The sequence below is a fragment of the Podarcis tiliguerta genome (genome assembly GCF_965153285.1).
Source record: "Podarcis tiliguerta genome assembly, chromosome: 6".
Taxonomy (NCBI): domain Eukaryota; kingdom Metazoa; phylum Chordata; class Lepidosauria; order Squamata; family Lacertidae; genus Podarcis; species Podarcis tiliguerta.
In genome coordinates, this window is record NC_139539.1 from 45,058,844 (window position 1) to 45,085,475 (window position 26,632).

General features: G+C 43.1%; 1 protein-coding gene across 2 annotated transcripts in view; it reads left to right on the top strand.

Moving 5' to 3' along the window:
* BAK1 (BCL2 antagonist/killer 1) overlaps positions 1 to 26,632 on the top strand; it is a 36,336-nt gene that overhangs the window by 3,704 nt on the left and 6,000 nt on the right. The window contains exons 2-5 of one of the 2 annotated variants that reach the window (XM_083445938.1): positions 11,855 to 11,969; positions 24,633 to 24,768; positions 24,866 to 25,009; positions 26,081 to 26,325. In XM_083445938.1, coding sequence (XP_083302064.1) covers positions 11,888 to 11,969; positions 24,633 to 24,768; positions 24,866 to 25,009; positions 26,081 to 26,315 — 597 coding nt within the window. In that variant the 5' untranslated portion in view covers positions 11,855 to 11,887 and the 3' untranslated portion in view covers positions 26,316 to 26,325. Of the gene's footprint in view, positions 1 to 11,854; positions 11,970 to 24,632; positions 24,769 to 24,865; positions 25,010 to 26,080; positions 26,326 to 26,632 lie in introns of those variants that run through there. The other variant, XM_083445937.1, reaches the window with a different exon arrangement.

Sequence of the window (26,632 nt, forward strand, 5' to 3'; positions counted from 1 at the left end):
AGGTCCGTTCTTAAACCGAAACCATTCTTAGACCGAGGCATGCTTTACCTAATGAGGCCTCCCACCGCTGGTGCCCTTCCACTGTTGGGATTCCGTTTTTAGACTGGTGGCGCTGTAGGTTAAACCACAGAGCCTAGGACTTGCCAATCAGAAGGTCGGCGGTTCGAATCCCCGCAACGGGGTGAGCTCCCATTGCTTGGCCCTTCTCCTGCCAACCTAGCAGTTCAAAAGCACGTCAAAGTATGGTTAGGGGTCCCTTTACCTTTACCTTTAAAGTTCTCAAACCAGGACACTATTTCCTGTTTTGCGGAGTTTGTAAACCGAATCGTTCTTAAACAGGACTGTTCTCAAACCGAGGTACCACTGTATTCTACTTCTTGCTGAATGTAAGATTTGTGCCAGGGTACTCTTATGTGTAGAGACTGGCCTATTTGTCCATGTAGAATGCAGAAGGGCGGGGATGACATTGTAGCATATATCAAGTTGGAAGATGAGTGTGGTCAATGAATCCTTGATGTGTGCCTTTTATGTAACTTGCATTTAAGCTTTAATATAATTGTCACATGCTTTTTTTGCATTTCATTACCACTTGATCTCACTGTTTACTTTCTTCTTTGTATACCCAAGTACCTGCCAACTGAAGATAACAACTTTATGCATTTGATGAAGCAACAAGGCCTCGTCGTTATGTTTGGCTACAACAGTCTGACATGTCTACCTCACTGGAAACTGTTACAATGAAATAATGCATTTTGCCATCAGGACTGGGTCAAGGGTGGGCAGGTTATTGCAAGGTTCTGAAATAGTTTATCGATTTATGAAAATATTTATATGCCAATGTATCATAAAAATATATCACAGCCATTTACAATAATATAGAAACAGAAAACCAAGCCTTAAAAAGTTAAAAAAGAAAAAGAAATTAAAAACAAACACCATTGTGAGGGATGTAGTCTTAATTGCCTGCATAGGCCTGGTGGAATAGAAAGATTTTCAGCAGGTGTTGACAAATTGGCACAGAAGGCGCCCACTGTTACATCACCTTCTAGGATGCCAGTGTAATGTTTCTTCATAACTCTGAAGTTGACATGTTTTAACAGTTTCCCAGCCCTCTTTTTAGTGGTGCATGGTTTTTCATAATTTAGTCAAAGGTAAGAGCACCTAGCAGAAGTGGCCATGAAAATCAGTGAGAAGGTTCATGTTCTCTTCTATGTATCTCTACATATCACTGTAATTGAAATACATTATCATTACTAAATGTATTACTTGGCGTTCACCAGCAGGCTTCAGGGCAGATTGCAGCAATCTAAAATTCAGTATTGAAATCAGTTGAAGCAAGTCACAGGAATAGGATGATTCCCCAAAACACATATCTCTGGTATCAAAGGCCAGGGCAAAGAGGTACATCTTTAGCATAGCATCAAAGCTGTATAATGAAGGTGCTAGAAGGGGTCAGCAACTGTTTTCAGCCGTGGGCTGGTCCACCATCCCTCAGACTGGACTATATTTTTGGGGGGGAAACACAAACGAATTCCTATGCCCCACAAATAACCCAGAGATGCATTTTAAATAAAAGCACACATTCTACTCATGTAAAAATACGCTGATTCCCGGACCGTCCGCGGGCCGGATTGAGAAGGCAATTGGGCCACACCTGCCCAAAGAGCTGCATTAGCACATGTTACCTACCCCTGTGCTAATGCAGCTCTTTGGGCAGGAATTCCACAACCTATGAGCTCCCACAGAGAATGCCCTCTTTCAGCTTCTGAGGGTGGTGGAACTGCCAAGAGGAGTCCTGCTGATCTTGACACCCAAGAGGGTCCGTAGGGAAGGAGGTGGTCTTTGGGATATTGTGACATGACCTTATTGACGTCGTGTCATCTGTGTGTATGGTGTATGAAGACAATTTTCTGTCCCAAGGGGCTCATCCAAGGCGGGTGAAATAACAGAGAAAGGAAATGGAAGTGAAGGCAGGGCTAAAGGGGTGAAAGCTGTGCACCCCTTTCAAGACTCTGAATGTAAATGTCCTCTGTGTACAGCCACCAAGACTTGTAGCCCTAGGTAAACCAAGCTCACTTAGAAGTAAGCTCTGCTGAATTGAATAGGGTCTGTTCCCTAGTCCTGCAGTCTCTCATGGCCAACCTCCTAGGGGCCACATAGCAGTGATGGGCAGGGCTGGAGCAAGAGGTGTGATTCTTGCCCTCATACAGTAGACCGTTCAACAAGTAGCGTAAGTCCAATCACAGAACGGCAACCCCGTGCCGCCACAATGGCAAGGGTAGCACACTAGAGAATATGAAAAAGTTTTTCAAAGCTGTTTTTCAAAGATTGAACTGGATGAGATGTTCTTCAATAGGTCTTGAGTTGGCCTGTGAATACTTTCTTTATCCTGAGCAAACCGTTTTGTATGACTGGTTTTTCAGACTGATGAAGCGGGTAGCGAAACCTGTAATATATCTGGAGAACAGGTCTCCTTTTGCCCACTTGCGTTATTCTCACCAGGGTGGTGGCTTCTTAGATCTGTCTCCTTCTTAAATTCCCTTCTTAGATCTGTCTCCTAACTCTCAACTGTTTGTTGCTTGGATGGTTACAAGTCTATCTCTAGTCTAGCTATTATTCTAGTAAATTTGGTTTTACACTTATAAGCCAGTTTGTGGTGGTGTTGTTTTGTTGCATGTCAACACTACAGACTAAAAGCCCTAACAGAGCAGAGGGGAAGGACCATGAGATGTGTTCCTCCTGCAGATGAACACACAGGAAAAGGAGACAGATCAAAAAGTACAGTAAACCCAATGCCCCAATGGTGGCGTAACTTTTGACTGCACAGCAGTTCCCAGCATGAGCCACCACTTTGCAAAACTAGACTGTCTGATGTGCCACTTTCCCAAACTAACGTTTTGTTAGGTTTGCGGTGATCTGATAATGCATATGGCAAGCAGTTCAACATGGCACAAGTTGGGACCCACCACGCAGTCACATTTAACCTTTCCCTTGAAGAGATAATGTTCTGGTTATCTGCCTTACTACATTTCATCCACGAGAAATATTACTCCTTTATAAAGGACTGTTTGGGATCGACATTCAGTCCCTTCCATGCAATAAATCACTTTATGTGCGTAGCCAAGACTTGGGACATTCCAAACACACACTTAACTTCTGAGATTGTCTGGCTAGCTGTATGGCCTGAGAAAACTGGAATTCTTTTTTTTTAAAGCAGCATTCAATTTGAGTTCCAAGCTCTTTTGAGAATCCTAGTTGACTTGCTTGTCTTCTCCATATAATTTCCTTGCAATTTGTAGCAAACCATTGATAGAACCTGTGATATACTGTGATAAAGTAGAGGTGGGGGGCAGGATAATACAGAGGCGTAACCAGGATTTTTGTTGGGGTAACAGGCCTTTTGTTGGGGGGGGCAGAGCCTCAGTTAGCTATGTATTTTTATTGATTGGGGGTGGCCCAATGGCCTGCTTGCTTGTTTTAAGGAAGCATATATGCATTTCTTAGAAAAGGATTACCGGTACCCACCAGAGGTGATTTGTCATTCTCTGCAAACACAGACCCCACAGACTGAACTTATGCTTGCAGGAAATGAATTTGAATGTGGCTAACTTGAGGTATTGATGGCATGTCTCTGTGGCTATCTCTTGTCAGGTCAGTAACCTGACAATTGTGAGCCTTCTGCGTATCAGAAAAATGAATCACCCTGAGCTGCTGGAAGTCACATCTGCTCTGGGTTATTATCAACATCACATAGCAGCTTCATATATTACCACTATTATGCTATTGTCGTGCATGTTGCTTCTCAGAGCACAGAAGGTTAGGTCCCTGCTCTGAGGAGCTTACAAGCTAAATTTTAACACAGATGAAATAACAGAGGACTGGAAGAGAAGTGTGGGCAAGGGTAAACAGAGAAGCAATATACAGCTTTTTTCAGTTGCGTATGCTTAGGCTTTGCGCCTCATTTTAAAACAGCTGTACAGGTTGCTGGTTTGTTTCCAGGTCCAATTTAAGGTGCTAACGCTGATCTGTGTTATATTATTTTAGAGATCTATTCTCTTTTTTAAAAAAATACTGGTTATTACAAGGTTTGTTAGATTCCAAATGTGCTCCAAATTTGCTTCTTGTTTCCATATTGCTTTTTTTTTAATGGATCACTTATGTAAGAGCTTACATATTTTGACAAAAGAAAATTTTGCCTAAGTGGTTTGGATGCAGAAGGAAGAGTTTGCAAAGCCGTGCCCCTGTATGTGTGTGTGTGTAATAAATACACACTGTGGGAAATGGAAACATAGATAGGGCAAAGGTCTGTTTTATAGTTGGGACCGAGTAGGCAGAGTGCCTACATGGCACGCACTTTCTGATAAGATCAGAATGTTTGCAATCTCCTGGAATTGCTGCTGCATCCATGTCCATTCTGCCAACTTCTAGTTTCTGGCAATTGACTTGTTTCATTTCCTCTGTGGAAACAAATATCACTGGTGTTCCCTAGATTAACCCATTCCCAGCTGGTTAACATTAGAACTTGTGCTGTCTGAGTGCTTGAGTCCAGTTTGATTGTGGGTTCTTGATATGTAATGTGTTCTTTGGATTATTTTAATTTGATACCAGCTGCCCAGAGTATGGCTTTATGAGGGAGGGGCAGAATATAAAATATTTTAAATGAATATACATAAAATGAGAATGCTCTCAGTCCTCTATTTGCTCTTAGGACTGGCTGCCTTCTGATTCCATACATATAGTTACAACCTTGTGGTCCATTTTAATTAATCTAAAATAACTACGAGGTCTTGTTTTCCAACACACAGTCATTGAGTCATGTTAGAATTCTGGAAAGAGTGGGGAAACCCCACTGCTTCCCATTGCCTAGCCCTCCTCACTGCGTTTGACAGCATGTTAAATCCATGCAAAGTGATCTGAAGTATTATGCAAATAAGGGTCTTATCTTAATTACATAAACCTGAAGAGTTCTTGGTGTGAACATTCTCTCTTCCTATTATTTTCATTTCTGTGTGCCCCTTATTTTATGTCCGTGAATAAGTTTCTGAGTCCTTGAAATTTGATATACAGGTGCTTATTATAATTAGCATTATTCAAAATGATTTACAGAGGGGGCAGGGCCCTGTCCTTGTATACTGTCTAAAGTACAATGCATGGTAATGGCGTTAGGCAAATAATCATCAGTCATAACTGAGCAGGCAACAGTTATGAGTTTACTAATAAAGAAAATCTGTGTATGACCAGTTCCTGTACCGGAAAAGATTTAGTCAGCCGAAGAGAGCTAATTCAGCAGCACAGAATATTGTATTTGGCATATGAAAGATCCATTTGCTAACAAAAATTGCAACACCAAGTTAAAACTTGGATTAACTTCCAGTGATTAAGATTCTGATTAACAGCACAAGTTATAACTAGAATAGTGATGGATTTATTTTAACTACCAGTGTTTTGGAGTGCCAGGGGAAGGGAAAACACAAGTTACAGAAAATCTGTAGCACAAAACTAATGCAGAGGGTATTATTATTATTCCCTTTGTTCCCCCCCCCCCCATATTTCACTCTTAAGGTCCCATGACGGGTTACAACATTTTTTACTATATTAAATATTAAAGGCATTTTAAAAAATGGTCAAAACATGAATAAGAAAATTCCAAAGACATGTTTTCAAGTGTTGCATGGTTTTTTGGTATTTTTTTTTTTTAGGAAGATCAAACAGTACATTTTATGTCTGTCAAAGGAGGTGTTATGCAACATGTAGAATGATTGGTTGCAGACACTATTCCTTGGACACAGTTGTAGAAGTATTAGGAGGGCGACAAAGATAACCAAGGGTCTGGAAACCAAGTCTTATGAGGAATGGCTGATGCAGCTAGGAGGCAGAGGAGATATAATGGCCACCTTCAAATATCTAAAGGGCTGTCACACGGAGGATGGAGCAAGCTTGTTTTCTCCTGCTCCAGAAAGTAGGGCTCAAATCAATGGCTTCAACTTAAAAGGAAGGCAATTCTGACTAAACACCAGGAAGAACTTTCTGACTGTATGAACTGTTAGAAAGTGGAACGGTCTCCCTAGGGAGGTTATGAACTCTCTCCTTCCTTGGAGTTATTTAAGCAGAGGTTGGCTGGCCATCTGTCGTGGATACTTTAGCTGAGATTCCTGCATTGCGGGCGGGGGGGTGGACTAGATGAACCTCAGGATCATCTACCTTATGAGGTAGCCTTTCTGATAACATCCCTCACTAGAATGAAATCTGAAAATGCAAACATACCCCAGGTGTTTCATTGAAATGGTAAGTCTTTAAATGGAAAATATTGATGGTTTTCAATAGCTTTTCAGCCTTTTGCCTAACATCAAGTGTGAAAATCACTGCTTTTCATTTAGTCATAATGCTACAGTAACATAATGTATATTACCCTGAACTGACATTTTTAGCATTAATAATGTGCATTATTTGCATTATTAAGCATGTTGGGAGTCAGAGGTGGGTCTGAACCAGTTGGAGCCCATTGTCCTTTTTGTCATCCCCCTCCCCCCATATCTGAAAGACTGCTTGCCCTCCTTCTTGGTCCTCTTGATAGCTCCCCTGCCTACGGAAGTTTGAAGGTGGTGGCCTAGGCTAGGACATTCTCTGTGGCAGTTCCTAGATTGTGGAATTCTGTCAGCACAGAGATGCATTTTACACCTTCATTATAGTTTCTGATGTATGCTGAAAACATACCTGTTTGCTCCAGCCTTTGACCCCTGAATTATGTATTTTCAGGACCTGTCCTTCTCCTGTGACTGTTATTAGTTTTGACTTTTAAACACTGATTTTTAAAAAATACTGTATCATGTCCTGGGACCTGCTGATGAAGGCCAGGTGGGAATAATAATAACAAAAACAACAAACCTTTCAGAAGTCCGTTATGTCTTTTGCGTGTTGCTGCAGCAGGAGTTTGGTGTGTGATCATTTAATCACACCCAAGTCCATGCTGATTACTCTCCATTTTCCTCTGCAGACTGTTTGCTTGGTGATACGTTTTACAACTTCTCGTGTTTTAAAATCAAGCTAAGAGGTACATAATCCACCAGGTTGTTCTCTTTCCAGCTTAAAATATATTTGCACAGAGATCCTGTCAGAATGAAAGTAACAGTGTTAGATTGTTGAGTGAAAATAAGCTATCACCACTCTATTCTTTGACCTGCTTCTTTCATTGTTGTTTAGTTGTTTAGTCATGTCCGACTTTTCGTGACCCCTTGCCTTGCCTTGTTCTATAGCCGCGCGCAACCCCTCCGGCAGGAAGAGGCTGCATGGGGCTATGGCTTCTTTAGCTCCACGCAGCCTCTCCCAGCAGGGAGGAAGCCAAAGTGGCTAAAGAGGAAGCCAAAACAACCAGCGGGATCCATCCCGCTGGCTGCCTTGGCTTGTGCCATAGCCACGCGCAACCTCTCCGGCAGGGAGAGGTTGTGTGCAGCCTGTACGCTGCTCTTTGGGGCTGGGAGGGGGGGAAAGATTTTTTAAATTGATTTCCCCGTCTAAAAACTAGGTGCGCCCTATGGTGCGAAAAATAAAAAAATACGGTATTTGTTAGAAGCGGAATTAGTACTTTCCAATTGCATGAAATTCAACAGGTCAAGCATTACCCATCATTTCTCCTCTCCTCTGTTGATTTCTGCCTGCCATCCATGAAAACTCTGCCAGAAAGAGAAGGTAGCAGCCTCATGTACCAGGCAGATATAGCATGACCTTTCAGCACAAACACCTTTTGCAATAGTTTTGCCCATAGTGCCTATCCCTGAAAAAAATGCTCATGCTTCTGGCAATCTGAACATTAACACTTCTTATACAAGAGATCATTTCCCTTATTGTATGGCTCCCACCACCACTACTGACCATTGTGAGCTTTTCAAAACATACAGTGGAGTTCACTCTTTCCGCTTTATCATGTAGATAGGCACAATTAGCCATTAAGTGTGTTTTCCCACCCTCACCCACAAAGTGGGTTTTAGTACTGCTGCTTGATGCCTCCACAGGAAAGATGATTCACTGTGGAGCTATTTGATCCCAGACTTAGGCTGGTCAAAGGTTGATCTCAGTATGTCAAACCAAACTGAAGACAACTAGACATTAATGAACATCACCACTTTCATTTGGTTTATGGCTGCTTCACACAAACTGACATTTCCTATGTGGAAGTTGCATATTCACCACGTGTCTATTTTGCTGCCCGTGCACATGGCAAGATTCAATTGTCAGCTGTAGCATTCAAACAAGATGGACGCAGTTTCCTCAACTAAAATGGCTTCCATGAGGGGAGTGCATCTTGTGGGAAGTGGACCTGTTTACAGCCAACTGTTGCATGTTCCCCAGTCCTAGTTCAACCCTAAACCAACAACAATGAACCTATGGCCCTCCTGATGTTGTTGAACTACAACTCCCATCACCCCTGCCCATTGGTCATGCTAACTGGACAGATGGCAATTGGACTCGAGCAGAATCTGGAGGGTTACATTTTTCCTCTCCCCTGCTCCAGCCTTTGTGTCTTTAAAAGCAATCTGAGCCACAAATGTCAGCAGGTGACAATGTTTCTCTCCAGTGCCTTGAAGGGCTGCCCTTGCTGAGTCATCTCTATTAAATTTATGTAAAATTAGCAGGGAGCCTGCAGTTTGTTTGTTTTCTGGCAACCATAAAATGCCTTGCCAAGAGTAGGCGGCTACAGTTTAACCATACTATTCATTAGAGAGGTTTACTCTTGGTAACTGAGGAATGGAATGGCCTCTTTAATGCTAAATATGATGCCGAAATGTGGGTCCTTTGCCTTTCATTGATATTGACAACTTCTATCTATGTTCTAAGGTTCTTGCTGCATAGGAGCTAATGGAAGAAATTCTCATATCTTCTCCCTGCAACATGAGCTGCTGTATTTGAGGTCCTGAAAGCTCCCGGATATGGCAATATTTCTCTGTTTTGCTCCCAAGTGGGTTAGATTTCTCCTTTTCTGAATTTGGCTCACTGATGCTCTTTGGGTCCCCACAATGAACTTATTTTGAGTCAGACAAAGTGAACTCATTTTGAAGATGCTGTTTGCATTCCAAAAATGAACTTACTTTGAGTCAGACAAAACGAACTCATTTTGAGGATTTGGGCACCATCATCAATGAGCCAGCCATCTGAGAAGCATTAGTTATGAGATATGGTCTGCTTCTATTTCTGCTGCAGGTAACTGAATTTTGAAATTATCCCTGAGTGCAATTTCAAGCATTTTAGAAGATTTATTCAGGACACTAGCATCACAGAAAGGAATAGGCTGTCTTCAGTGTCACTTTGCATTCTGATGTATTCAAAGGGTAGTCTTAGAGCTAAACATGTAACATTACATTAGCTGATGCATTTTCCTTACATATCTTGGGGGTGGACTTTTTGCATACACATATATAGTCTCATATACAGTTGCCTTGGAGTACACCCAGGCATTGAAATCAGTGGGATTTACTTCTGACTAGATATGTATGAGATTGTGCTGTAAGTTAGCAAAAGAGGTGGGAGGCAGCTACACTCCCTTTATAAATGCAGCACTTGTCAAGCTCCTTAGTACTGCTTGTTTTCCCACTATGAATACTTCTGGTCTTAAATATTTTTTACTTCACCTTGAAGCATATGCATATAGTATTCGGTGTACTCACTGTTGGTTTCTGCATTGTTGGTTCCCATTTCCCTGGGTTCTTTCTATCTGGACACTCAGACAATGGAAGCTGTTCCACACACATTGATACTTGTGGATAGCAAAGAAACAGTGGCTTTTCTGCTTTGAACTGGGGGTGTGAGAGTAGAAGGTTTTCAAAATGTTGGTGAAAATGCACAGGTTTGTCTGTGACCCCTTCATGATAAGGGGACACATGTCTTGGGTTTTTATTTCATTTAAAGTACTGTATTTTTCAGTGTATAAGACTAGGTTTCCCACCTAAAAAATAACGTCAAAAATTAGGGGGCATCTTATACACAAATACATCTTCCCCATTTTCTTAAATCTGAGACCCCAAAAATAGGGGGCATCTTATAAACCGAAAAATACGGTATATGTGTAAAGCATGTTGTACTATCAAACTAATGATGACAATTAGCTATGTTGGTTGTTATGTACTCTTTCCTTGATACTACACCATCCTAGGGACACAGGTGGCGCTGTGGTCTAAACCACTGAGCCTCTTGGGCTTGCCAATCAGAAGGTTGGTAGTTCGAATCCCCACAACGGAGTGAGCTCCCGTTGCTCTGTCCCAGCTCCTGCCAACCTAGCAGTTCAAAAGCATGCCAGTGCAAGTAGATAAATAGGTACTGCTGTGGCAAGAAGGTAAACGGTGTTTCTGTGCCCTCTGGTTTCTGTCACGGTGTTCTGTTGTGCCAGAAGCGGTTTAGTCATGCTGGCCACATGACCTGGAAAGCTGTCTGTGGACAAACGCCAGCTCCCTCGGCCTGAAAGCGAGATGAGCGCCGCAACCCCATAGCCGCCTTTGACTGGGGTCCTTTACCTTTACTACACCATCCTGTACTGATTTTTTTTAAGGTGATATAATGCAATTTTGAATAGCGGGCATGAAATAACATTCAGACACTTCTGGTTTGCTCAAATGGCTTCAAATCCTTGTTTGGTTAAAATGGCATTGACTTAAATGAGACAATGGGCATGATGAGCAAGGCATAGATTTCAGCAGCATTTTCCAGTAGCTCTGTTATTACTTGACTAGAATCCTGCATCCGATACTTCAGCTCCTGGAGTTGAGGATACTGAGGTTCCTGATTGTTTTCAAGTCGCTGAAGAATACCAGTGTGGCTGAAATGCATCTGACAGTTTGAAATTTTAATCCGCAATCATAGAATTGTAGAGTTGGAAGGGATCTCAAGGATCATCTAGTCCAACCCCATGCAATGAAGGAATACACAGCTGTCCCATATGGGAATCAAACCTGCAACCTTGATGTTATCAGCACCACACCCTAACCAACTGAGCTATCTAGAATGATACTTGTGGACTTTTCTCTGCATGAATGCTTGTTCCAAAATGTCGGCAGTTAGCCATCTGTTTTTAAATTCGTGTATTGCAACTGTAGTTTTTGGCTTCATTACATCCATTTAGATCTTCGGTTAATGTATATTTTCTTCATGCTATTACAACATAGAACTATTTTGTTGTTCTCCTTTGGACACCTGCATTAAAACGAAATCCAGCTTCCCTGCATTTTTTTGTTGCAGGTGTCCATGGGCATCTTGGGTTCCTGATCTGCTTTTCGAAAGCCTTGTTGAGGCACACTTTGAGTGCCTGTCTCAGAATTTATGAATAGTAAGTGGAGGATTCTAATAGCTTACTTGAAGGCAAACAGCTATGATTGAAATAAGCCCAACGTCCTCAATCTATTCACTATTGTCCCAGCAAATTCTCCCATCAGCAGCCAGGTGTTTAGCAATTAGAGTTGAATCTTATAAAGATGCTATTTCTGGCATGTGTGAAATCATCCTGAGTGTATATGAAATGTTTTACAAGTACGTTAGCGGGACCTCAAGTTTTAATTGACAATAGACTTTCCACTGATAAGGTCGTATTGCCAGACAGTTAAGGTTAAGGAACAAGGCTTGGATAGCGACACAGAGAGAGACAGAATGTTTTCTAAGGAGTGGGAGAGGAGACTGAGGGGAGTTGGAGGTGAGTAAGTAAAGCAGAGAGTCAAATTACTGAGAGGTGGAGCTAAAAGACTCTTCAGGGAAGAGGAAGCTGCTGCAATCACACAGTGAGTCACATTACCCAAGGATTCTTTCTAGCATCCAGGTCCAAACTTTTGACTCTCAACACTAACAAATCGGTTTCTCTGACCCTGAATTTTTGCAGATTAACGCTGTTCTCCCAAAGCTCCCCTCCAGTATGGCTTCGAGGAGGAATAGCAGTGACCCAGCAAACAGGAGGAGGACAGAGAGGCGCAGATCATCCCTGGAAGTTGCCTCAGGTAAGAGATGTGACTATCTGGATCTTTTGCTTTGATTACTGTAAAAGGATGAGTGGAACTATATCCTCAACCATTGCTTTCCTTTGCTGATCTTAAGATCTGTTTTGACCTTATAAGAACATAAAACCAGTCTTGCTGGATTAGCCCAAAGAGTTATCTGAAGTCCAGCTTTCTGCTTCCCACAACAGTCAGTCAGATGCCTCTGGAAAGCCCAAAAGCAGTACATGAAATGAGAGCCCTCTCCTGCTGTTGTTCCCAGGCAACCAGTTACCTCTCATCATGAAAGGTAGCTTCATGGCCATCCTGACTAGCTTTCCTTAGATTTGTCTAATTCGATTTCAAAACCACCTAAGATGTTGGCCGTCAGCACATCTTGTAGCAGCAAAGTCTATACAGTGGTATCTCATGTTACAAACACTTCAGGTTACAGACTCCACTAACCCAGAAGTAGCACCTCAGGTTAAGAACTTTACCTCAGGATGAGAACAGAAATTATTTTGGTGACAGCAGGAGGCCCCATTAGCTAAAGTAGTACCTCAGGTTAAGAACGGTTTCAGGTTAAGAACAGACCTCCGGAACGAATTCAGTTCGTAACCAGAGATACCACTGTACTTTAGCTCTGCTCTGTACTTCTGGTTTTTGTCTGTCTTGAATCCCCCATAATTCAGCTTCATTCGATGTCTCCAGATTCTAATATTATGGGGGATAAAAGATTTTATTTCCTTTTGGTGTGTGTGCGGAGTTCACAGGTAACCTTTCCTTAGATACTTACAAGAGAGGCCTGTTTCGTTTTAACTATGTAACAACAGTGCACAGGAAACCACTGATTTATAACAATTATCTAAATACTTAACGCTACACTCAAGTCAGTATGCGACTGTTTATTTATGACATTTGTATGCCATCCCATAACATATAGTTAAGTAAACACAACTGAGATGCAAAGTAAAACATAAAGCTATTAAAAATAAAAATAATCCTAGCATTAAGTACAACAAAACAGAACTTGCTGCAGATTTTAAAAACAGAGGGCTAGATTCCCTACATTATTTGAATGGACTGGGTGAAGGTTTGTAATACAGGCATGGGAACATGTGGTCCTCTGGATGTTTCTGGACTACAACTCCCATCACCTCTGACCAATAGCTATGATGGTAGTAAGTGATGGGAGTTGGAGTCCAGAGGGCCACAGGTTCCCCATCCCTGATTCAGTACATTCAGTGGAAGGTGCAGGCTGCAGCTGTCATCTATTTCCTCTCCAAAATTTCCAATGTCCCTGTTATAAAGGAATCAGTTTGCAAACCCGGAAAACTCACTTCTGGGTTTGTGGTGTTCCGGGAACCAAAACATTTGACTTGCAAGGCGTTCGGAATCCAAGGTACGACTGCATTTGAGTTGGACACACTCCTGATGAGCAAAATACTTTACACAAGATCAGCACTTGGAAGGTGTGTATGTGGAACCTCCCAAAGCTGTGGGGCAGGCAGGGGAAGGAATGTTCAATTGCAAAGACTTTCCTCAGTGGTGAGCCTTCATGCACATTTTAACCTGTTCTACTTGCGGACTTGCAAATGAGTCGTTGTAGCTTTGTCAATAGTATCCTATGTGTAATTCTATGTTGCTTTGCTTTTGTTTTTTTTTTATCTTTTTAAACAGGATTACATTGTATAATTTGTATCACAGCAGTATCCACACTTTTTGTCTGCCCTGGATCTTCCAACATTCAGCATTGTTGAATGTCCCCGAGTTCTAATATTGTAAGAGAGTTTGTGACAGATTTAGTATAGTGGAAGTTAGAGAGAATGAAAGAAACAATCAGGTGGAAGCCAGGCAATTATTTCCTTGGATGGGGCTCCTGCTTCCCGCTAGCAGTTCAGATGTCAATACTTCTTTGCAAGACAGTTGGCACGTCTAATTAAAAATGAAAGCTGGCTTGTGTTAAGCTCAGTGGTTTGTTTTTCTACAAGTTGCATCGTGGCTGAGTTCAACAGTTTACTCCTAGGCAACTGTGCATAAGCCAAATTGCAGCATGCTAACCACTTCACCACCCTTGACAGGCTCTCTTTTCTATGGCTCTTGCATTATATACTGCTGCTCTTTGGAATGTGTTTGTGCACGGACTATTATCTGCAAATTCCTCTTTTAGTGTGTGCAAAATGCCATTTCTCCTTGTGTCTCAACACTGGAGTGAGCTTTAAGTGTGTGCAATGTGGGTCTAGAGAGAGATGTAGCCTCAGGACAGGTACTTTGCTTCCCGATCCAGAGTTTATAGAGTGATGCTGTTATGATTGACTGCTCGAATTGCATCATATCTTCTGGTGTGTTGTGGTGATGTGGGAGGAGTGGTCCTCAGTATGGGAATGGCTATAATTAATTTTTTTCTCTGTGGCCTCCATGTCATACATGTGCCATGTTCAGGGCTGGTATGAAGTCACACCACTGACTGGGGCATGGCTGAGAATTGTGAACTAGAAGAAATGCAATGATGCACTTTGAATTTTGTATTTGAGATTATATTTGTAAGCAGCCTAGAGGTTCCAGTGGAGGCAGTGCACAAATCCAATTTGTAGAAATAAAAAGTACCCCACAAAAGCACAAGTTACTTGTACCTTTTAAAAGTAAAAGGATAGAACAGAATATGCAGATTTGATGCATGTTTTAAAAAGCATTCTATATGAATATATCAAAAGCGTAAACCAGGTTGACAAATACACAAGTTGGCCTTAATGCTCCTGCTTATTAAGGTTGCCAACTTACTCGAGTAATGTTTAAAGGTGCAAAATGCATTTTAATCATGACACTATTTCCCTGTGCCGCACATGTTCTCCCCATGACTCTGCCCCATTTCAGCCCTTTCATGGGTATATCTGTCACGGCAGTAGCATGTCTGAAGTTCTGTTGGCATGATGGTGGTGGTGCTCTGCCGAATCCTGTAGCCCAACCTTTCCCATTCTGGTGCCTACTAGATATTCTGGACTAACTCTCCCATCAGCCTCAGCCAGCAAGGCCAATAGCTGAGATGCTGGAAGCAGCAAAATTTGGTGGGCACCAGGTTGGAAAAGGCTGTTTGTTACAGTATATGGAACTTCAGTACAGGATTGTGTTCTGAAAGAGTGCAGTCTAACAGGAAAACAGTGACATTGCATAACAAGTGTGCTCATGGGCTGCTTTCATTCATTTCAACATAGCATGTGAGCAGGAAGGCATCCTGAGGCATTGTGCCTTTCTATTTAAATCTTATTTTAAACAAAATGAAAATGGAGCAGCAAAACAGGAAAAGTTCGTGATGATTTGAAGATAGAAATATTTTCCGTTTCAAAGGTTTTGCTAACTTCGCATAATAGGTTGCCCCAAACCTTTTATATTTTGACCACGTCCTGTTTATAAAACTGGTGTTTACAAAGCAAGATTTCTGCCTTCTTGTGTGAACCAGGCATGATTTCATCTACTCAGCCAAGCCCAAAGCACATTTGGTCGCTTCTGGTCACTCGAAGGCTGCCACCTCTTCCTTGAAATCCTTTGTTCCTAGGCGTTTTTCAGGTTATGTCCTCTGATGTTTGCTTTCCCCGTGTATGAAAGTTGTTGTTGTTCGGTGCTCAGTTGACTCATCAGTGTTAGTGAGTCAACAGTTACAATTCAGCTAGATTTGTGCAAAGGGAAACAGCCTGGTTTCAACGGAAATACACCAGTAGATTAAATGAAAAAGCTTCTAGCAGATGCATGGAGCAGAAGAAGAGAGTGTATTTCTTAACATAAACCCAGCTCCTAACTCCTTACAGGAATGTTATTGTGTATAGCAAAAAAAGAGAGAAGTGTTTCAGGCATCTACAAAGCACACCTGTGTTTTCTCTCCTCTTTATCTACCATTCATAGCAGGGGTGATGAACCTTTTTGAACTGCTTGGCCAGATCTTTATCTCTTCCCTTCTTGGCAAGCTAACTTTATCTGACATCATATTGATGTCAGGTGATTGACAGGTGGGTGATCCCACCCACCCGTCGAAGTTGGCACTTTGGGAGGAAGGTATTCCATCAGCTGATGCAGAGGCAGAAAGGGGAGTTTAGTCCTGCTTTCTGTAGCCGTGACTCTGCCTGACATCACACGGTGGGTGTAGTTTTCAGGAAATGTGGTGGGCCACGTTTGGCCAGCAGAACAGAGGTTCACCGTCCTTGATGCATAAGAGTTGCAACCTTCTTCTTCTTCTTTGGCAATCACTCATAGCCGAATAAGATTGTTTTCCATAAACACAGTTTTAACAGTGGGTCTATGACTGTGGAGGCCAATTCTGGATCCCCACATCCTTCCACAGTGGGGACATAGGTTTCCATGCGGGAGTTGATCACGGTGAGGGTTTGCCAAACATGCCTTCCTCTTAGCACATTTCTCTCTTTCATCCTGAGTTTGAGCGTCTTCAAAGCCCATTACATCTTTGGTAAAGGCTGTTCTCCAGTTGGAGCACTTGCAGGCCAGTGTTTCCCAGTTGTTGGTGTTTATACTACATTTTTAAAGATTTGCCTTGAGAGTCTTTAAACCTCTTTTGTTGACCACCAGCTCCATGTTGGAGTTGTGTAACATTTATAAGCAGCTTAATTTGTGGTTCAGCCTTACCTTGAGAGCAGTGTGTGCACCAGCCCCAGCAGCTGCCCATAGAATCATAGAATCATAGAGTTGGAAGAGACCACAAGGGCCATCGAGTCCAACCCCCCTGCCAAGCAGGAAACACCATCAGAGCACTCCTGACATATGGTTGTCAAGCCTCTGCTTAAAGACCTCCAAAGAAGGAGACTCCACCACACTCCTTGGCAGCAAATTCCACTGTTGAACAGCTCTTACTGTCAGGAAGTTCTTCCTAATGTTTAGGTGGAATCTTCTTTCTTGTAGTTTGGATCCATTGCTCCGTGTCCGCTTCTCTGGAGCAGCAGAAAACAACCTTTCTCCCTCCTCTATATGTCATCCTTTTATATATTTGAACATGGCTATCATATCACCCCTTAACCTCCTCTTATCCAGGCTAAACATGCCCAGCTCCCTTAGCCGTTCCTCATAAGGCCTCGTTTCCAGGCCTTTGACCATTTTGGTTGCCCTCCTCTGGACACGTTCCAGTTTGTCAGTGTCCTTCTTGAACTGTGGTACCCAGAACTGGACACAGTACTCCAGGTGAGGTCTGACCAGAGCAGAATACAGTGGCACTATTACTTCCCTTGATCTAGATGCTATACTCCTATTGATGCAGCCCAGAATTGCATTGGCTTTTTTAGCTGCCATGTCACACTGTTGGCTCATGTCAAGTTTGTGGTCAACCAAGATTCCTAGATCCTTTTCACATGTACTGCTCTCAAGCCAGGTGTCACCCATCTTGTATTTGTGCCTCTCATTTTTTTTGCCCAAGTGCAATACTTTACATTTCTCCCTGTTAAAGTTCATCTTGTTTGTTTTGGCCCAGTTCTCTAATCTGTCAAGGTCGTTTTGAAGTGTGATCCTGTCCTCCGGGGTGTTAGCCACCCCTCCCAGTTTGGTGTCATCTGCAAATCTGATCAGGATGCCCTTGAGTCCATCATCCAAGTCGTTGATAATATTCCATATTCCAAGCCCAGAATATGCGGAGCTGGGCTGGAAACCACTGTTCACTTAAGGCGAACTCCTCTGTAGGTATACCTTTTGCAACAGTTAAATTTTGGTGTGTGGTCACATCCCACAATGTAATAGCTTGTCACCCTTTGTATAAACAGATCTCGCTCTGGGAATCTTAAAGGTTATCAGTGTTTTGTTTTGTTTTTTAAGTGACTCTAGTATTGGCAAGGTTTGACATCCCTAGAGAGCTTGGCTTGAAAAAGGGCATTATCAGGAACGTAACTTGGCAGATAAGTTCTTCCTCTGGATTTTGCTTCACATAGGATTTTGGGTGTTGCTAGAATCTCCCTTCTCTGTAGCAAATATTCAGTGGCAGGTCCCTGTGAGAAGCTGCAGAGTTCAGGAGATTCAAATAGCAGTTCCCAGAGAGCAGAATTATTATCAGGACTGTGGCGAGGGGTGAAAGGGTTAAACTCTGTGGTCCGAGTGCTTCTTCCTCCCACACATATCCCCCTGCACTCAGCTGTTGCTTTCCTTTTGGCTGTGTTTGCCATGATGTACTGGATGCTTCTTTTTCCAGAAGAGGATGGAGACACAGGAATCCTTTTTTAAAAAAAAAAGAACAATATTTGAAGACATGAGTGTTTTTCGTTCTCGTTGTCTGCAACTTGTGGGTGGTTAGAATATTTGCAACCAAATTGTACCCTGAGATGAGTCAGCAGTATGGTTTCATTTTCACAAGGCCCCACCCAGGACTGGTCTGGTGCAAGGCTTTTATTGTTTGATTTATTGACAGTGCCCGTTTCTGCTTTCAAATGCAGCTTTAACGTTTATATAACCAGATGTCTCTCTTAGGACGCCACAGTATCACTATTCCTTAAAAGGGACCCGGCTGTTTTAAGTGTTGGCATTGCCCTCTGCAAGGATCAGCATTGCCTTATCTAGTCTGGCCTGGTGAGCTGCTTGACCGTTGTCCTGATGGGAGTGAGGTGACACCCATCATGGTTTGCCAGCCATGGGCAATCTTATCTTATTCACAGTAAAGGTAAAGGGACCCCTGACCATTAGGTCCAGTCGTGACCGACTCTGGGGTTGCGGCGCTCATCTCGCTTTATTGGCCGAGGGAGCCGGCATACAGCTTCCAGGTCATGTGGCCAGCATGACTAAGCCGCTTCTGGCGAACCAGAGCAGCACACAGAAACGCCGTTTACCTTCCCGCTGGAGCGGTACCTATTTATCTACTTGCACTTTGACGTGCTTTCGAATTGCTAGGTTGGCAGGAGCAGGGACCAAACAACGGGAGCTCACTCCATTGCAGGGATTCGAACCACCGACCTTCTGATCGGCAAGTCCTAGGCTCTGTGGTTTAACCCACAGTGCCACCCGCGTCAGGGCTGGGCAATATATCAATACATCATCCAAAACCAGTTTCAAGTTCATATCATATTTTTGACATTTCAATATATTGTGAATCATGATTTGTGTGTACTACAAAAAAATCACAATGTGGGAAAATGTGGGAAAAACCTTGGAGCCAGCCATTGCCTCTACATAGCTCCATCCTTATTTCAGATATTGTGATTTATCAGTATATCACAAAGTTTAGCTGGTGATATAGCATGTTGTTGAAAACCAGATGTCGCCCAACCCTAATTCACATAGATAATCTGGTGAAATCTGTGCCTTGGGTCATCAACATCATGGAAAGTGTAGAGCAAGATATACTATGGCTGCCTTTGCATGTTACTGTAAACCATAAGCTGTGGCATACCATAAAGGAATAAATTTCACTCAACTTCCCTCCTCCCTATTACTGTTGGAATGAATCAAGCCACAATCCTTGGCTTAGCATTAAATTGAAAATGGGTCTTGCTTTGTTTCATTCCCCGCAAACCACTGTTGGTAAGCCAAGAGCAAACCTGGACCACAGATCATTGTTAACCACAGTTCTTAGTTCCCGTATAATGCTAAGCCAGGAATCGGGGGTTGTTTCCTCACAATGCTAGTGGCAAGGAATAAATCGGATACATTGCATGCACGGTAAGTCATGGTTTGTGGCTTATTATGATGTGCAAACACGGCTAATATCTTACTGAACAGACAGTTGCTTAGATGTTCACTTTAAACAGCCTAACCTAGTGAATGTACTCTTTGATGAAGCATCTTCCACCCCACCCTGCTCCCTCCATCTCATGAAAGAGTTAGACCATAAAAAGGCCAGGGGAGGGGGAAAGGGCTCTTTCAATGAAAGTTATGCTTAAGAATTCCATGGTACTTTGCATATTCATACTATAATGCAGTTATTGATTAACTGATGCAAATGACTGTTTAACTTCTTGGAAACTTGAACATGGTTTGCAGATAACAGTTCGGGAAATGTAGCATCCAGTCACATCACCTTTCAGTTGCTACTTCATAGCTGCTTCCCTGAAGTTTGGAGATTTGGTGGTAAAAAATACACTTTTCACTCCTTGTTACAAATGACCAGGTTTCCTTTTGTGGTAGCATGTGCACCTCTGTAAAGTTTCCAAGTGGTAAATAAAATCATTTGCAGCCACCTAAAGAGCTTGTTGTGGTCATGTTTTAAGTTGTGCCGGGGAAAGATTTGATAACACTGCATACAGCAAGGAGTTAACTTTTCACCTGATTTGCAGCCTAATATAAACTTCCACTTGGCCACGCTGGAGCCAACAGTGCCAAATGCTCAGCAATGTGTGTAAGATTTCAGGAGCACTGTATAGTTTTACCTCCATTTAATAGATGGCAGATTTAGAAGGGCAATCTGTGCAGGAAACTTGCTTCTGGACCCAAATGGCTCTTGCCCCATCAGAAGGTCATGAGAGGAAGGCAAAGAAGAAGAAGAAGAAGAAGAGAAGAGTTTGGATTTGATATCCCGCCTTTCACTCCCTTTAAGGAGTCTCAAAGCAGCTAACATTCTCCTTTCCCTTCCTCCCCCACAACAAACACTCTGTGAGGTGAGTGGGGCTGAGAGACTCACAGAAGTGTGACTGGCCCGAGGTCACCCAGCAGCTGCATGTGGAGGAGCGGAGACGCGAACCCGGTTCCCCAGATTACGAGACTACCGTTCTTAACCACTACACCGCACTGGCTCTCTAGAAGGCACAGCTCTTCTGTTTTAAGAAGTCTTTTAGCAAGATCTGATGCATGCTTACTAGGAAGTAAGTCCCATATTCACCAAAGCTTACTCCCAAGGAAACATGCCTAGGATTGCTGCCTTCGATGTGCATGGGCTAAGTGGCCTATGAGGTTCACACACTTCAGTAAGGATGCTACATTTTTATGGTGCCCTTCCTGTGATGTCCTCAAGATGGAGCACATGGTCCCCTCTCCCCACATCCTCACAACAGCCTTGTGAGGTAGGTGAGGCTGAGAGTGGCTGGCATAAGGTCATTTAGTGAACTCCATGGTTGAGCTGAGGTTTCAACTGGGGTTTCCTCAGGTCAGTGCTGTATCTACTGTGCCAGGAATGTCCAACTCCCAAGAGACTACGATCTACTCACACTATTAAAAAAATCTGGCAGTGATCTACCCATTGGATTGACCAGGGAAGGCTTCACCTAAGTCAGGGGTCGGCAAGGTTTACCTCGCCTGGGCCGGTTCACACCTTGGCCACAATTTCCTGTAACTGCACAAGCACAATTTCCGCATCGCTGTAGACATGATTTCCGGCATCTGAGCATGCACAGACGCAATTTCTAGCACCGCGGAAGTGAGTCCCCACGCTGTGCCAGTTTAGCGCAGTTCACAGGGACTCTCCAAGTGGCTGGCTCGGCCTACCCCTGACCTAAGTTGTTGAGCTTTTAAATATTTTTTTTAAAATTGTGAGATTGATAAGTATCACACAATCGACCAGGATCGCGATCGACCAGTTGGACATGCCTGTACTATGCTACATGCTGGTTCTAACTTCATGGTGTGATACCTATCCTACTGTTGGAACTGATAATCTTTAAAAATGCGTTCACAAAGTACAAAAAAGTGGTTTGTTGTTGCTTATTTATATTTTGCTTTGGGATCCAAAGATCCCTGTATATTAATACTACCTAGTATAGAATATACTAGAAGGCAGCCCTGTTTAGGGAAGTTTTTAATATTTAATGCTGTATTGTTTTTAACACTTGATTGGGAGCCGCCCAGAGTGGCTGGGGAAACTCAGCCAGATGGGTGGGGTATAAATAATAAATTATTATTAATTATTATTATAGGTTCAATAAATCAATCATCAAGACTACAGAAGGGAGCAAAGTCACTAAATATATAATATTTGGGGGTTGACTGGCCTAAGACCATCTCACTCAACCCAGTCACCGTCTTTAACCTTAGCTTTCAGCCCTGTATTCCCTTTCCCTCTCTCAGGACATTAGGCAAGCAAACAGAGCCAACGATGTCCCCTCCCCCGTTCACCACAGCCCAGTGTAAAAGGAAATGCTTGCTCTTGCTGAAAGATGGGATGGAACGTTTTTCCTTTCTGAACTTCCTAGTTAAAGCTGGGAATGCTAATGTGACTAGTCTAAAAGCTGTCCATTTGACTAAATGAACAGAGGTGTGCACCCTCGTGTTTCCCGATACGGAAAGTCAAACTGAGTGGAGATGGTAAAATCCTTGCTGAGAAGACTCTGCACTTGACTGTACTTGTCCAAAATCCATGGAATGTGCCTTGTCTAATCTCGCTGGTTGTGTCTGCAGTCTGGATGCATAGCCTAACCTAATCATTTGGCAGTAGACCCCGATCTCCATTGAACATCTGGAAAAAAAAAATAGCTGGCAGAAGACTGAATTTCCAGCAGTGGGGAAAGGTTAAGCATCTCTCTCCCTGCCTTCCCACTTCGCTTCACTCCCCTGCCAGCTGTTTGCGCCCCACAAGCTTGGATTCCAAGGCTCCTGCTTGCCTGCTACTAGGAGCTGGAGGGTGAGGGTGAGCACAGGGCAAAGAGTTGACTCCTTCCTCCCACCCCCGCCTTCTCTCTGTGGTCTTCCTTTCCCTTCTACTTTGAGGCATCAGAGGCCTGCATTAAACCCTGATTTCCGGTATGACATGTGCCTAGGGCCTTTCACAGGATTTTTGCAGCTTTAAAGAAAGCCCAATGCTGAGATGAGAATTGAGTAAAGACAGAGCTTTCCAGACTCGTCTCTCTGCTGAATGTCTAGCTTGGGTTCTGATGCAGAGCAAAGAGGGAGCTGTTGCAGGGATCTTCCTATAAATGTTGATGGACTCACAACTCACATCAAACTCAGCCAGCATGGCCAATGGGCAGGGTTGGTGGGAGTTGTAGTTCACCAACATCTGAAGAGCTACAGGTTCCTCATTCCTTATAGAGCTTCATGGATGCACCACCACTAAATTGGCGTTCTCTGTGTTTCTATTACAGTGGTACCTCTGGTTACGTACTTAATTCGTTCCAGAGGTCCGTTCTTAACCTGAAACTGTTCTTAACCTGAAGCACCACTTTAGCTAATGGGGCCTCCCATTGCTGCCGTGCCGCCGGAACACGATTTCTGTTCTCATCCTGAAGCAAAGTTCTTAACCCGAGGTGATATTTCTGGGTTAGCGGAGTCTGTAACCTGAAGCGTATGTAACCTGAAGTGTATGTAACCCGAGGTACCACTGTACTTAGTTGTTCAGTCCTCAGCCACTGCGCTTTCAGCTTCGACCTTCTTCACAACTGTGACAATTCAAGCAGTAGACCTTAGAAAGGTTGGATTTTTCCAAGTCTGTACAGCCACACCTAGCTTTGAGATGGAGTGTCAGAGAACAGTTAGTCTTCCTTATTTTTTTCTTTAAAAAACCACAACAGTATCTTCCCCGCCTCCTTGCTCCATTTGTATCTGTAGACGGAATTCCAGAATGCCACACCTTGTCGGTTTCCCGTCTTTCCTTGTTACCTGTAACAAAAACAGAAGTGAATCTCTGCCAGGGGTGAATCTACACTGAGTCAGGTGGTGCTTAGCTGGAAACAGCCCAGAACCATGAAACCGAAAGAGATTAGAGTAATGAAATCCAAGTGCAAATTTGCTAAACTGATACAAGCCTGAGATTTGGGATTCCTCAAAACGGATGTGAGTCAACCGCTGCCATTGTTCTCCAGTGAAATTTTGCTTTGGTATATGTGCAACAGTTAAGGGTGGCCCTGTGCCAGAGGACAAGGCTCATGCACCTTTAAGTAGTTATGCACAGGAAGAAAATTCAGCAGGTGCAGCTGATCAGGAATCTGATGCCTCAAAGTAGTTCACCTTGGGGCCAACTAGATGCAACTTAGTGTGCAAGTTTTTTGTTATATAAATAAGCAGCCACAAGGAAGCCGGAGCACCTTGGACCCTTGGGGTTAAAGAGTGTTGCTGTTGTTCTAAACCTATTTCTCTTCCTACCAGCGCTCCAAAAATCACTTCTCCAAACCTGCTATTTGCATTCCAAGGGAAATTCCCATTGGGGCAATTGAATGTCATGTCTAGTTCAGTCCTTCACAGAATGGACAAACATGAAGACTAGCATATTACAACGCAGATGAAGCAATTATTAAATTGCAGAAATAATTTTTTTAAGGACCTTAAATACTGTTTATTAAAGTCATTAAAAGCACAAGAGAACAGGATGGGCTTGGGCTGGTACCTAAAAGATAGAAAATGAAGTGCTGGTGAATTTTAGGGAAAGAGCTTGGATGGATGCCATCACATAAAAGGCCCTGTCTCCCACTGCTACTTGCTTAGCCTTCAAAGGGGGAAACCCCGGGAAGGGTCTCGAAAGCAGATCTCAGTTGGTGGCCAGGTTCATGTGGAATAAGGCAGTTGAGTTCAACTCCCATATATAGCAATGATGGGGACTCCATGACCCTCCAGACATTGTTGGACTCCATCTTCCATCAGGCCCAGCCAGTGTGGCCAGTGGTCAGGTATGATGGGAGCTGTAGGAGGGCCACAGGCTCTCTAACTTTGCCCTAATAAATGCAATCCGATCAGAGTAAATATGCAGAAGACCAGACTGCATTTCCTGGGAGCTGGAGCATCTGGAATGCCACATGTTCTGCTCTAGATGGAGGTGCCTGTTTTCTTATCCTCCTTGTTGCCCTTTTGCAGAAGACCAGGTGGCACAGCAGACAGAAGAGGTCTTCCAGAGCTATGTTTTCTATCGATACCAACAGGAGCAGGAGCAGACTGGGCAGGAAATCCCAATAGATCCAGAAATAGCTGTGATGCAGCCGGAGCATAACAAGTAAGAGCACATATTTGAAACCTATACCCAAAATACAAGCCGTATGCCAGTCTCCCTCCACAGGCATGTCTAACACGGTCATTCGTCTCTTGGGCAGCATCAACAACCAAGTGGGCAGGCGCCTGGCTACCATAGGGGATGACATCAATGCACGGTATGACAGCGAGTTCTCTGAGATGCTGAAGTCACTGAAGCCCTCCAGGGACAATGCCTATGAGTACTTCGTCAAAATAGCCTCCAGGTAGGTCAACCAGCCTCTACTTTTCCCTCTCCAAAAAGGGCTAAGTTTTCTGATATGAAGAGTTCTCAGATGTTGCTCTGTTAGGTTCCCTCATAAGAAGAGGGAGAAGGTTGAGACAAATTTTGGGCTTGTTGCTTTAATGCAGTTTGCTTTGATTTTATTGATGTTGTTTTGGTTTTAATTGAGATTATTTCTTTTTTTAAAAATCTATTTAGTTAAATAAAAACATATACATCAATAACCTACAACAATAAAGAAATAAAGGACAACAGTATAACTGAACAAAAATTAAACATACACAAGACGTATAGAGAGAGATTTGGGTCATTGCATTCACATTCTCTGGAAAAAGAAGAATGATAATGACGACGACAATTGGGGTTGGAGGACAGCAACTTTAAAAACGTACTTGTTTCATTTATAAATATCAGGCTATTGTCCTCCGATGTTCTTGCGGCTGAAAAGTTACTAAGAATTGCAAATAGTAGCATATTTCACAAAAGTCATTACAGAAAAGTGGGTGATTAAAACAGGGGAGTAAGTGTGGACTCAATATGTAACTGCAGTTTTTAGGAAGGGACTTCGTACCCATTTTTGGTCCTTATTAAGGAAAAAATGCTGCCACTACAAGGATTCCATCTTGACTGTCATTTTCTGACCCACGCAGCTTTAATTGCATGTTCACGCCACTTGTGTGATCAAGGTAGGAGGTTTTGCAGAAACTCTGCTCAAAGTAGTGAGCCAAATACCTGGACCCTCCCCATGCCATGTTGCAAAGTGAAGGGATCAACCCATTCCCTCTTGCCAAGTTCTTTCTAAACCAGCAGGCAGGTAGGGAAATTACCATAGGTGGTCTGGCGACAAGCAGCTTTGTTGCGGCCCTGAGCTTGTCCATGGTGGTCAGTTGCCAAAAGAAGGATTTGGGTCAGAGGTCTCCCTCATAATTCTCTTTCTGCTCCCTGACCCACAGCGCATACATGCCTATAGACGGGTGCACCCATACTCGTTCCCTGTGAATGTTGTTTAACTGTCTCTTGTGTCCTCTCTTCCTGCTCTCCCCTCCTTGGGAAGCCAAGCAGCGTTGCTCTCACCCCTTTGCCACCTTGAGGTGGTCAGTGTGCTGCAACCAGGTAAATTAACCTACAGTGCTTTCTCTTCCCTCTCTTTCAGTGATGATGTGTGTGTGTGTGAACTCTCTCCATTCCATACTATGCCTGCTGAACTTTTTACAATGGCACACAAATTTTCAAGGTTATGCAACCTAATGAGACATGCTTCCATGTTTAAGTCTCATTTTGTCTTATAATTCTGTTTTTTTATTAAAAAAAAAAACACAACAACCATCACAAAAATAATGATAATCCTGTTGTGATTTTTTTATTATTCTGCGAGTCAGCCAAAGGGGTTCTCTGAGCAGCTAACAATCAAGTTGAAATGCATGTAAAATTCAGTTAAATATTAGCCAAGTTGACTGGCAAACATCTCTGAGCATCCTGCAAAAAGAGGTGGCATAGTTCTGTAGATGGTGCCACCTCAGAAAAGGCCCTACTTCTTCCCCCTAAAGACTGTGGTACCCAGAGCAGAGCTATCCTGAAGATTTAAGTGCCAGAGCAGGCATCATAT